We start from the raw sequence: 11,885 nt of genomic DNA, 5'->3' as shown, positions 1-11,885 counted from the left end.
ATAATAAAAAAACAGGTTATAAAGTATAATATAATACACATGAAATAATATATATTATTATGATTATAAAAAACTAAATAATACATATTTTTCATTTTAACCAAGTCGTGCGCCTTGCGCATGAGGGTAGTTTAGTCATTTCACCCACTTAATACTTCTCTCTCTGCACATGTGCGTTCATATACATGGCACATAAATGAGGCTAATGTCTGTTAGCAGAAAGGACTGTAATTTATGGGGACATAGTGGATGATTTATGTTATTTCCTTATACACCTAAAGGACAAAATCAATTATATACACAAACTTTTATGATTAACTTTTGAAAGTTATACGGCCAATTGGTAGCTTATATACACCAAAGCCTTAATGTAAAACGAGCATATCTTAATTTTGTGTTTTTTCCTTTTGGTGAAATTTTTGAAGTAAGATTGCAAACAAAAATGACAGTAGAACAATGATGATCATATATATCTGAATTATGAAACAAGATATATGATACATACCTTCATTTTAATAGAAGGTATTTGCATATCAAGAGGTGAAAGCAAAAATTCTATCAGCAATCTTTGTCCGGCAAATTGGACACTCAGAACATGCAACCGAGCAAGATTTACACACTGCAAAAAATGTAAGAGATAGTATTATGATAAATATAATGTGTTCGACTTTAAGAAACTGTGAAATAAACATGTTTGAAATATGATTGGGACAATTTGAAGGAACTTACAACTAAAATGGCGGCAAGGAAGAAGCATTGTTGTAGTTGGTGATTCAAAACATACTTTACATACATGAGAATTTGCATCATTGTGGTTATTGTAAATGAGTTCTTTCTCCTTCATTTCTTGCATTCGAGCCTGAAGACCACAAGTATGAAGCTTAATCTAAATTAATAAATTCATTAATTTAAACAAGCTCATCGAAACAGTCCTCAAACATTAAGGAAATCAACAAATAGCCATTTTGACTTGAGATTAATAACATGACTTCTTAAAATAACCAGAGGGCGACATGTGTCATTTCAGCAGACTTCCATCTTGAACCATTTTCTTAATTTAAATAACAAAGTCAAATGATAAACAAAAAAGTCAAGGGTTACTTTGTCAAAGTCAATGATCAGAATAGTTATTTTAGTAACTTTCCCCAAATACAAACACCTCTAAAGACCGTGTGCCCAGCGCAATCGAGATTTAACGTAATGATCTCACGGGGGTCCCGTGAGTTTCAAAGATTTAGAAAAGATAATATTTGTTGTAACCATAATTAGCAAACAATCATAGAAAACATTAACAAACTATTTAGCACAAGATTAAAAAATAGCGAATTACCTTCAAGCGAGCAACAAGGGGCTCTTCCTTTGGCACATCATGACCTACTTCAACATCCGAAACGTTTTCTTTAACAGAATTATTGAAACCACCATTATCTACTTTCACTTCATTCACATTGTCATTTCCGTCAACACTGTTAATATTTGTTCCATTGACCTCTTTCTTCAACTGAGCAACATGAACCCGCATGTTTGCCAAATCATTTTCCAAAACCGCTTCTTTTTTCTTTAATTCTTCAACTATTTTCCTATATTCATTTTCAATATTTTCTTTCTCAGCCAATGCAGCCTCGAGACTCGCTTCTCGTTGCTTCCTTGCCTGCAGCTCCTTTTTTACATCTTCTAAGTCAAACTCATCGTTGACCCGACCCGGTATGATCCGACCATTTCGACCCGATTTTGGTCGGTTATTGCTACGAGCAGCTGCTAATTCTTTTTCCAGTTTTGTGTTTTGAAATGAAAGTTTGGTGACTTCATTGGCTAAGTTTTTTAGTTCAATAGCAGCTGCGGATGCTAATTCTTTTGCGTATGAAGCTTCTTCCAATAGTTTTTGATTTTGTACTAATAATCCACTGTTTTCTTCTAGAAGCTGAACACGCTCCAGCTTTAGTTTCTCATTCTGAAATTCCTGCCAAAAAAATGAAAAGTAAAGATGTTAAATTACAAATTAGAGCCTGAAATTAGTTTCTCATTCTTTAGACAAGAAACTAAAGCCTGAAATCTAAACTATAAATCAAGAAAACAATTAATATCACTATATGGTAGATTGTGAGGTTTACTCATGTGAGAAACAAATTTTTGACCCACAAACCCATTTACCAAAGAAATTTGAATTGGTCTATTTGGGTCATGTCTTATCACAAGCGGGTTAAACCGGTAGAATAAACATTAGCCTAAAACCGAAATGATATATATTGAAAATTTGAATTAACAAAACTTGATTTCCCCCACACGATGCGGCGGGCATTCGGTCGGTATCGGTTCGGTTCGTTACAGTACAGCCACTCACTATAGCAAATGAAATAAAAAACCAAAAAATTAAAGTCTTGATACGCCAAAAGAATATCAGCTCGTGTTTTACATGTCGAAAACCAGAATAACAAATACTGTTACTGATCCTGTTAATACCGATACCGGTATCAATGTTGTTCGGTCGGAATCGGGTTCATCACGCTGCTCTGTTTTGAATATAAATCCTTTTTCAACAAAATATACCAAAATGTCAAGAGAAATAAAGTAAACACAACTTTGTATTCAATTTTTTTTAAGAAAGTTAAGGAAAGCTGTCAGATAAAAATCACACTGAATGAAAATTAAACGGGTTAAAGGCGTATATTATTTAAAGTATAATAGTGAAATTGAAATAATAAAAAAACAACTTTGTTGCACAAAAATCGAGTAATCAGTATTAATATATATTATAATTAGTATATTTTTTTCATTACTTAAGTTAAAAAAATTACAATACGTAACCGGGCAACAAGCTGCGCCGCAACCCCCTTAAATATCATAGAATATTTTAGACCATAAAGAGTTTTAGGTCAAAACAATAGTATGGAGATAAATTACCTGAATCTGAATTTTCTTTTTTAGTTCATCAATGTATTCATCAGATCCATGATGTCGAGATGATGGCATGGCTTTCTCACTCTGGGCTGCAGACAGTTGTTGTTCAAGCAATGCTATTCTCTCTTGAAGCTCCTTGTTTTCAGAACACTACAATATGTTTCAAAAAATGTCAAAATAAGAAAACATATGTTAACTGTGTAGCATTAAGGTGTAGAATAGAAGGTGTTGTTTATAGTTCAATGATGTGTAACATATTTTTAAAACCAATTTTAGTAATGTTTCGAACCAAATGTGATAAATAAACACAAATAAAAAGGCCACATGTGGCATTAAACACGAACGTCATATATACCTTGTTCTGTAACTGTTCTTGGAGAATGCGATTGTCTGCTGTCTTGATCTATAAATGTAAAAAATTATATTGAGAAAATTATAAATCAATTAGAACAAAACAATAAATGATATAAGCATGCAGACCTCAAGCTCAAACCCCTTTTCGTCACATTGCGTCATCAATCTCATCATTGTCTATATAAACCAACAAGACATACATGTTAATGAACTTGCAAATGAATACATAAAAAATCACAAGCTTGCAAATACCAAAAATAACAGAAATGAGAATTTACACAATAAATGAAAAAAGAAACTACCTGTTGCATATCAGCCAATGATGTATTAGAAATTGAAGCTTCATTGCTTGCAATAATCTGTTTTTCCAATACCCTCATCTGCCTTCTTTTTTCTTCTATTTCTTTTTCCAAGTTTTCTATCTGTGGAAACATATATATTTTAAATTAGCATAGAAATCTTGGTTATGTCCCATCCTCATAAAAAATTTAAAAGTTATTTATCTCTTTTATACTTCATAAGCACTTCTAAGGTAAATGTCATTATAATAGATAAGGTTATTAGCCATTACCCTTAATTTATAATACCTAGCCTATTTATACAAATTACTTGTACGTTATACATCAAGTGTAAGGCATGAAACTTAAAGAACAAATTTCATAGCTTGAATATAAAGCATGTAAAATTCAGAAGTAGAAGCAAGTAATACTTGTGTTTTTGAGATCTCGGGATCATTTGCAGACTGCTCTACTAAACGTTTCATTGTACTTGAACTGAATGCTATCTCTCCTGCAAGCATTTTAACTTGCTCGACTAGAAGGTCCATCTCATCTATCGAGATTACACCCTATAAGAAGAAAAAGATTATTCATATCAGATTAATATATTTGAAGAAAAAAAGAATCATAGTTTCTGAACCCAAAACAGTCTCCAAAGCATGCACCAACACACCAAATTTGGTGTAATACTACTCAAATTCATCCCACCAAACTTATATAGGTTTGGTTATCCTTCTCAACAATGATCTCTTATTATTTATACTGTTATACAATTATATCCATGTATATGTTGGCTAGTTTATAAATTGTTAAATAGACAACATAAAAGATTAATATTATTTTATATAAATACATATTGTTAGAACAATCTCATTGAGATTTTTAAAATGAGTCCAATATTGAATATGGCATGTAACTTTGATTACGCATCTATAGTTCTTCACATAACTATTTTATTAAACCAAGTAAAAACTATAAATGAAGGTGCATACATGTATTAAGCAAATCATATGGTACGTATTAATTGTATAAAAAGATAACTTGGATAATACGATTTACAATGTGTATACAAGATAATTAGTCCTAAAAGATTTGGTGCATACATTGGAGTGAAACCAAACTAGGTGTAAAAAAATGTTCTTATGGCATTAAAAATTCTCAGACAAAAAAAACGAATTTTGAAGTGTTATTTGGGGTTAAGGTGAAGCTTAGCCATATCCAACATAGGCATTTTGTGAAGTACTAAACAGTACAAACTGAACATTAATGATTATTAAATAATTATGCACAAAAGAAGATTCTTGAAACATGGATAATACGATTTACAATGTGTATACAAGATAATTAGTCCTAAAAGATTTGGCGCATACATTGGAGTGAAACCAAACTAGGTGTAAAAAAATGTTCTTATGGCATTAAAAATTCTCAGACAATAAAAAAACGAATTTTTGGCGTGTTATTTGGGGTTAAGGTGAAGCTTGGCCATATCCAACATAGGCATTTTGTGAAGTACTAAACAGTACAAACTGAACATTAATGATTATTAAATAACTATGCACAAAAGAAGAGTCTTGAAACATACTGTTGGCAGTTTTGCACCACCAGCAGAACCATTAATAAGGTCACCCACTGGAGTAGATTCCGTGATGGCGCTACCTGCTGCTGATAAATTGCTGGAATTTCTTCTGTGTTTGTGTTCGTAAGATATATCTGATGGGGAATCGTTTACATTCTCACTTTGCAAGAGCGTAGAACCATTCTGAAATATAAGCAAATAAAAAAAGGTCATCAAAGTCAAGTCTCATAAGTCAATATGCAACCAAACATCTAGAACAGAAACATAAATTAATAGATTCGGGTTAAACTTAAATGATGGTTAAAAATATATTGCGTCAAAAGTGATCCAAAGTGTATCTAAATGCTTGCAAGTTGCAACCTCTTAACGTCTTAAACCAGCGATAAATGTATAAAAAAGTATTACTCAAATAATATAGCTTCTGTAGTCCAATTTAATAAATTAACTACTTATAAAACTCAAGGAAAAAAGGGGGACAGAAAAAAGTTAACCAACTAAAATAAAGAAATTCAGGTTTCATACAAAATGTTGCACAAGCAAGACATATATGCAGTTGTTAATGTTTTAAAAAACCATAATCTGATAAAAGGAAAAAAGTAGATTAATATAATATTGAAACTACGTAACTTACATCATCCTCATTTGCAGATAAACTGCGTTGATGAGCAGATGCATCTGTTAATCCAGGAATTGTATTTTTTGAGGAAACAAGTATTAGCTTTGTGAGCCTTTGAATTCTACTCATTAGAGCTGCCTTGGCTTCTTCCTCTTCCTCCAACCGTGATTGCATCTTCACTTGTCCTTCTTCTAACTATTAAATATATATACCACTCGGTAAATTGAAAAATACACAGCACAAACTTTAAGAAACTGATCTGCTCACTGTCTATATATTTTAGTTAGGCCTAAAACATGCCAGAATTTTGTAAATCGACAAGAACATAACTTTTTAGAAAGGCATTTTTGTCTTTTCTTTCAGATACAGGCACATTAGTAATGTTTTTTTGCCAGAATTGGTATAACCATATAAAACCTGATTATATATTTACTAGAATACTGATATATATATATCCCTTCCCCCCAACCAAAGTATGCATAGTTTAATAGTTTATACAGTTTCATGTAAAAACAAACCCGACCAAAAGCAAGCTGAAACATTGTAAAAAGAGAAAACAATAAATACCTTACTATTTGTACATCGAATCATTTGTGTTATTAAAATTCAAAAGGATATTTTCAACGATTCATCATCTGTCACGCTTTTTTGCAAGTTGGTGTATAAGAAACTGATGCATACTTAGGTGGCGTGTAAAAGTAGTTTCAATATGTGTAGCCCATAATGAAAAAAGTTGAATACATAGATCACTACCAGAAAGATTATCCCAAACTTAAAAAAAAATACCTTTTGTTTTAAGCTCATTATCTCCTCGGGATTAACACCAATAAGCATCCCCCTTCTGAGCTGATCAAGCTCTTCTTTAAGAACTGATATTTCTCGTTGGTACTTTTTAATAAGAGACTTTTCATCAATAATCTGAAAAATGAGTGTTTCAATAGCATACAACTGTCAGCTTAGTTTTGTAACTTTAAATTTGTAAACAAGAATTATAAAATACTGCTCCATTGCAAACCTTATTCCGAGAAGCATAGATTTCAACACGCTTTGCCCTGCTTGCAAATTTCAAGGTATTATGCGTCTCCTCCATATTACTAGAAGCTGGGGTTATGGTGCATATTAGCTGGCAGGAAAATAAGTAAATTTAAAAAATTTATAGATTTGCAATTTATCAGATCGTTTAGGCGTTTATTTAAACTAACCGAAACATGTCCATGGCCACTCAATGAAGACTGCAGTAGTCGGGTAAGCTTGGAATCTCTGTATGGCACATGAGATGCCTTCCCCTCACTAAGCTTTCCAATTACCTGAAGTGACATAGATTACCAAATTTAAAAAAAAATATCAAATAACTCGATAACATTACCAACAACAGAGTTAGAATACCAGAAGAATGATCAAACATATCAGTAAAGAATATATAATGACTTACAGTTCCAAGGGTTAGAAGGCTTTTGTTTATGTAAGACCCTTCCTTCCTCCTTAGTCCAGTTGTTTCAGTTTTTGAGCTCTCTGATCCCGCAAGATCAATTAGATTCTGGAACAAATATTAAAGCAAAACAAAAAAAAAGATATAAGTAAACTATAAAAACAATAAAATTATGTAAAGGATATAAAAAAAATTATTCATACAAGTTGAGAAAAGACCACTCCATCATACTCGTCACCATGAGCGCTGCTTTCAATCATCTGTCCATTCAAATTTATATTAGAGATAATTTGGTAACTGGTTGTCACAACGACTATCAGCAAAGCAAGTAACTTGTTGACACATGCAGTGTTAATTCGAGAATATAAATTGCCAACAATGGAACTAACAACTAACATCAGGCATTTGAAATCAACATACACGTATCTATCTGAATACAGAAAAGCTGAAAATAAAGAAAGAATAAATACAAGTACACCTTGAAACAAAAAAAAAGTCTAGATATTATTAAATACATACCAGAGTAAATATAGTGTGACTACGGCTACTGAGCAGATTAAAATTATTTGAACCAACATGGCGGTGCTCTGCAACAAAAAAAAATAGACAAAATAAGCTAGAGATTACATGAACATATACATGCACAAACATGAGAGCACAGTCTAATTCAGATTTCAGCAGTACCTTCACCAGCAGCAATGAAAGAAAGAGCATGTCCAGGTGATAAGACAACCTCTTCCTTTATACCCTCCACATATGTGCCCTATGAATGAACAGATAACATGATCAGGAAAGCATACATACACACTAACAAGTGACCTTTTAGAACTCAATCACCAAAATAAATTCAGGCAAGTAGGCAACTACACACATGTTAAGCGAAAGCATAAGAAGTCAACTTGAATATATTAATAAACTTATTTTAGACTACCTAAACATAATGGAATCAACTTATAACAGATATACTTTTTTAAGTTAATAGTTTTGTTTTACCAACACAACTGCAAATAAAAAGATTGGAATGAAGCCCATCAGATTAAGAAAATAAGATAAACACTAGTTGAAAATGATGATTAATTTCCACTTGACTATTGCAACTAATTTGGCAATTAAGTGGTGTTGACTAGTTGAACTGCTAAGTGGATGCTTAACACCTAGGTGGACACTTAAAAAACCTAAAAACATTTTCTTAAAATACTGCCATCGAGTTCAAAAGGGATAACAAAAAGCAAATGGAGAAACATTTAAAAACTGGAAATCAGATGTATAGTTACTGTAGAAACCTGTGCGTCTTCTCGAATCCTGAGATTTTGTCCAGTTGGATCAAGCAAATCATTGATTACCTGACACAAGTAGCATAAATAAATAATATAACAATACTGGCCGTCAGAGACTCAGAAGTAAAATATAATGTGTGTTTGCATTGATTAGTTCATAAGTAACCATCTAAGCGGTGTCACTAACCTCATTGTAGATCTCTAGATATGACACGCGCAACAAGAACTCCCTTCCTGGAGTCTGCAATGTAAATATATAACGAGTTTATAGTCATAAACTATGCTCCTGAAACATCAATAATAAACCATGTGTGGCACAACTCAATACGGATATTAGATACACACGTGTGTGCGAGTTTATAGAAGACGGTGTATGATCGTAAGAGAGACATCAATTTATCGACAATAAACTGTCAATAAACATGCCGCACAGGCAGAGTCCCACTCCCATCATAACACTGAACCCATAGATATTATATCAAACTATGTAATTAACATGCATTCAAATACCAAAGATAAGGTTATGTGAAACACTTACATCTTGTATAATGCTAAAAACATCCTTTATGGCCAATGGTATTATTCCAGGAGAATGGTGATCACCCTGAAAAATAATTGAAAGACTTGTGAGAAAATGCGCACGCATATATATAAACCAAGACGGCAAGACTAACTGAAGAGATGACTGAAAGTCATGATAAACGGATAATTTCATCATATTTCTTCCATATCAAATCAAATCAGCATTTCCTTATGTAATCCAATGAAATCAACCAAACAACTAAGAATCTATCTAATCAGCACCTCTGATAGTCTAACCGAAGAAGCTTACAGAATGCAACTAAAAAACTATAACAGTTAACTACTTAACTGTAAGCTTCATTAGTTATAAAAAGCAGATAATACACTAGATTAGTTTACTAGTAATTGTATACTGATAGCAGCAGCAGCATAATTCCAGTATATCCTTTACTACTAACTACCTGATATTTCAAATAACCAGATGCAACTCACATCACTAATAAAGACTTCCAAGTGACTAACGATTTATCTACTAGCAGTCCTCTTAAGATGAAATCATTCAATATATAACTTTGAAAATCATTAAACACTAATAACATAACCCGAGTATAAACTTCTCTTACATGCATTGTATGTGTCTTCCCACTGCTTGTAACACCATAAGCAAAGACAGTACCTGCACTAACAGTCATGCATTAGCACAATCAACCTAACATTCATTCAATCCATTGTGAATCAAAAACAGTTAACAAACAATCAAGTCATTATACAATTGGCTTATTTAATTTGATATGCTTTTACCGCACCGTTTACTCCTTCCATGGCAGTCTTCACAACAGGACGAGCAGCTACTTCATACACTTCTTGAGTAACAGCAGACTGTCCAAAAACTCTATCTGCAATGTCATCACATAATAATAATAATAAAAAATTATCAAAGATTCAACTTAATCATTGCATCCATGAATAAAGCCAAAACCATACCAAACGCATAGGAAGTGACAGGATTATACTCGTTGCGCACGAGCTTGTCTCCATCCGGATACCAAGCAATCTCATCTCCTCTCTGAAACTCTCGTTCACTACAATGTCAACAACAAAATAACACCTAATTATTTCTGAAAACCCTAGGCAATCAAATTCAAATAAAACAATTAATAATCAAATTACCTCAACGGCCGAAACCGAACCGTAACAGAAATGCTATCTCCCGGTCCGGATCTCGGCATACTATCAACCGGTTCTCCAATAAGCTCATCCGGTGACGGAAAACCTACCGGCGACCGGACGCCGTAACCTCCTCCTTTAGAATACATCGAGTCAGACCGAGGCGTGGATCTGAAACCGTTACCGTTAGCGGATCGAGGAATAAGCTGCTGCTTAAAGGACGAGGATGAAGAAGATGAGGAAAACGGACTCGACGGTTTCCGGTGGTGGTGGAAAGTTGAATTGCTTCTTACTTTTGATGAAGAAGAAGCTGACATTATTATCGATGATGATTATATTATATATAAACAATATAATCAATCGTAAGTCTTCAAAAAGTGAAGTAAGTGTGTGTGATAGAGAGAGAGAGAGAGAGAATATTGTCAGAGGTTCACATGGTGATGGTCCTTGGTAAAGTGATTTGATTAATTTTTGGTGAGTGAGATAGAAGGAATTGTAGAGAGAGAAATTAACAATGTGAGTATCGATACGTATAGATAGAGATAAGTGTGTGTGTGTGTGTGTGTGTTTCTTGTTGGTTAAGACAAAGGAAATAGTTGCAGCAGTTGCAGAGAGTAGAGAGAGAGCAAGAGATCCCTAAAATGAGAGAGAGTGAGACGGAGAACGATGGACGGATTTCCGGTTTTTTTTTTATTGTTTTTTCAAAATTTCTGAATGAGAAATATTATATTATATTTTTGTAATTAATTAGCAAATTAAATATATATCAGGTATATAAATTGATTATGATATGATGCCATACAAAAAAACGGCTATATTTGTTTGTTACATGAAAATAACAACTTAGCGAAGAGAAACATTGGTGTTTTTCGTGAATTATTTGCTTTTTAATTCCGGCGTTGATGCTATTGAGCATACCTTGTTACCGTTTGTTTGGTTTTGACGGGTGTTTGGCATTATATTTGGGTGCGGTGTACTGACGTAAGGGTCCTTTGATTTTTCCCTTCTCTACCCAAGGATGTTTTCAACTTACATGTGTTGCTAAAGAAAAAGGAAAAAAGAGAAATCTCTCTTACATAGTATATCGCTTATAGCTAGTTGGAGAATTTGGAAAGCTAGAAACGAGAAGCTTCATGAGAATATAAAGGTTAAATTGAGGACATTATTGGAGATATTATATCGTTGAGCAACTGATGGATTATAAATAGATCAAAGTTTTTTTCAGAGAATTGGGTGGTTGGTGTAAGTTTACTATTATGTAATTCTTTTTGTTTTTGGTGGTGGCGTCGCCGGCCCACCAACAAACGTTTTACCTAGCGGTATTAATGAGACAAACCAATAAAAGTGCCTTTGCGTAAAAAATAAAACAAAGATATAACAATTAATGCATCATAAATGAAACATTATATGAGAGATAGTAGCTATATCAAAACAAATTTGTATAAACAACCAACGTGAACATTAAGACAAGTATGATGTTTCTATGTGACGAGAGCCCGTATCTATATTCCATTAATATCAAGCTTGTACACTCTCGAACTAGGCTCATTTACAAAATGAGTCATCACGATTCGTAATATACAAATTAAGCTAAATACAGAGAGCAAACTAGGCTTTGTTGAAAACTGAGCTAGTTTAACTTAGTTTGGCTCGGTTGTTGTGTTTGGTGCATATTCAAGCGAGTATTATTCTATACAAAGATAACGGGATACTAATAAACTATAATCTATAGATTTTTGAAAATATTTTTACAAACTATTCTATGAGA

General features: G+C 33.0%; 1 protein-coding gene across 1 annotated transcript; it reads right to left on the bottom strand.

Moving 5' to 3' along the window:
- Positions 1–473: 473 nt before the first annotated feature.
- LOC143573155 (kinesin-like protein KIN-7D, mitochondrial) lies at positions 474–10,718 on the bottom strand. The gene is made up of 24 exons (XM_077058112.1): positions 10,121–10,718; positions 9,935–10,032; positions 9,757–9,846; positions 9,574–9,626; positions 8,967–9,032; positions 8,616–8,669; positions 8,435–8,494; positions 7,836–7,914; positions 7,671–7,738; positions 7,355–7,411; positions 7,155–7,259; positions 6,925–7,029; positions 6,738–6,845; positions 6,509–6,640; positions 5,729–5,917; positions 5,113–5,289; positions 3,962–4,099; positions 3,555–3,674; positions 3,379–3,429; positions 3,254–3,301; positions 2,902–3,048; positions 1,331–1,960; positions 730–859; positions 474–619 (listed from the first exon to the last, which is right to left on the bottom strand). Exons 1-24 carry the CDS (start codon positions 10,432–10,434, stop codon positions 534–536), a joined length of 3,105 nt encoding a protein of 1,034 aa, XP_076914227.1. The 5' UTR covers positions 10,435–10,718; the 3' UTR covers positions 474–533.
- Between the last annotated feature and the right edge of the window lie 1,167 nt (positions 10,719–11,885).

The sequence above is a fragment of the Bidens hawaiensis genome, unplaced genomic scaffold, assembly GCF_021521415.1.
Source record: "Bidens hawaiensis isolate Kalapana, Puna unplaced genomic scaffold, B.hawaiensis_p1.1 tig00026215_1, whole genome shotgun sequence".
Lineage (NCBI taxonomy): Eukaryota > Viridiplantae > Streptophyta > Magnoliopsida > Asterales > Asteraceae > Bidens > Bidens hawaiensis.
This window is presented reverse-complemented; position numbering and strand designations above follow the sequence as displayed.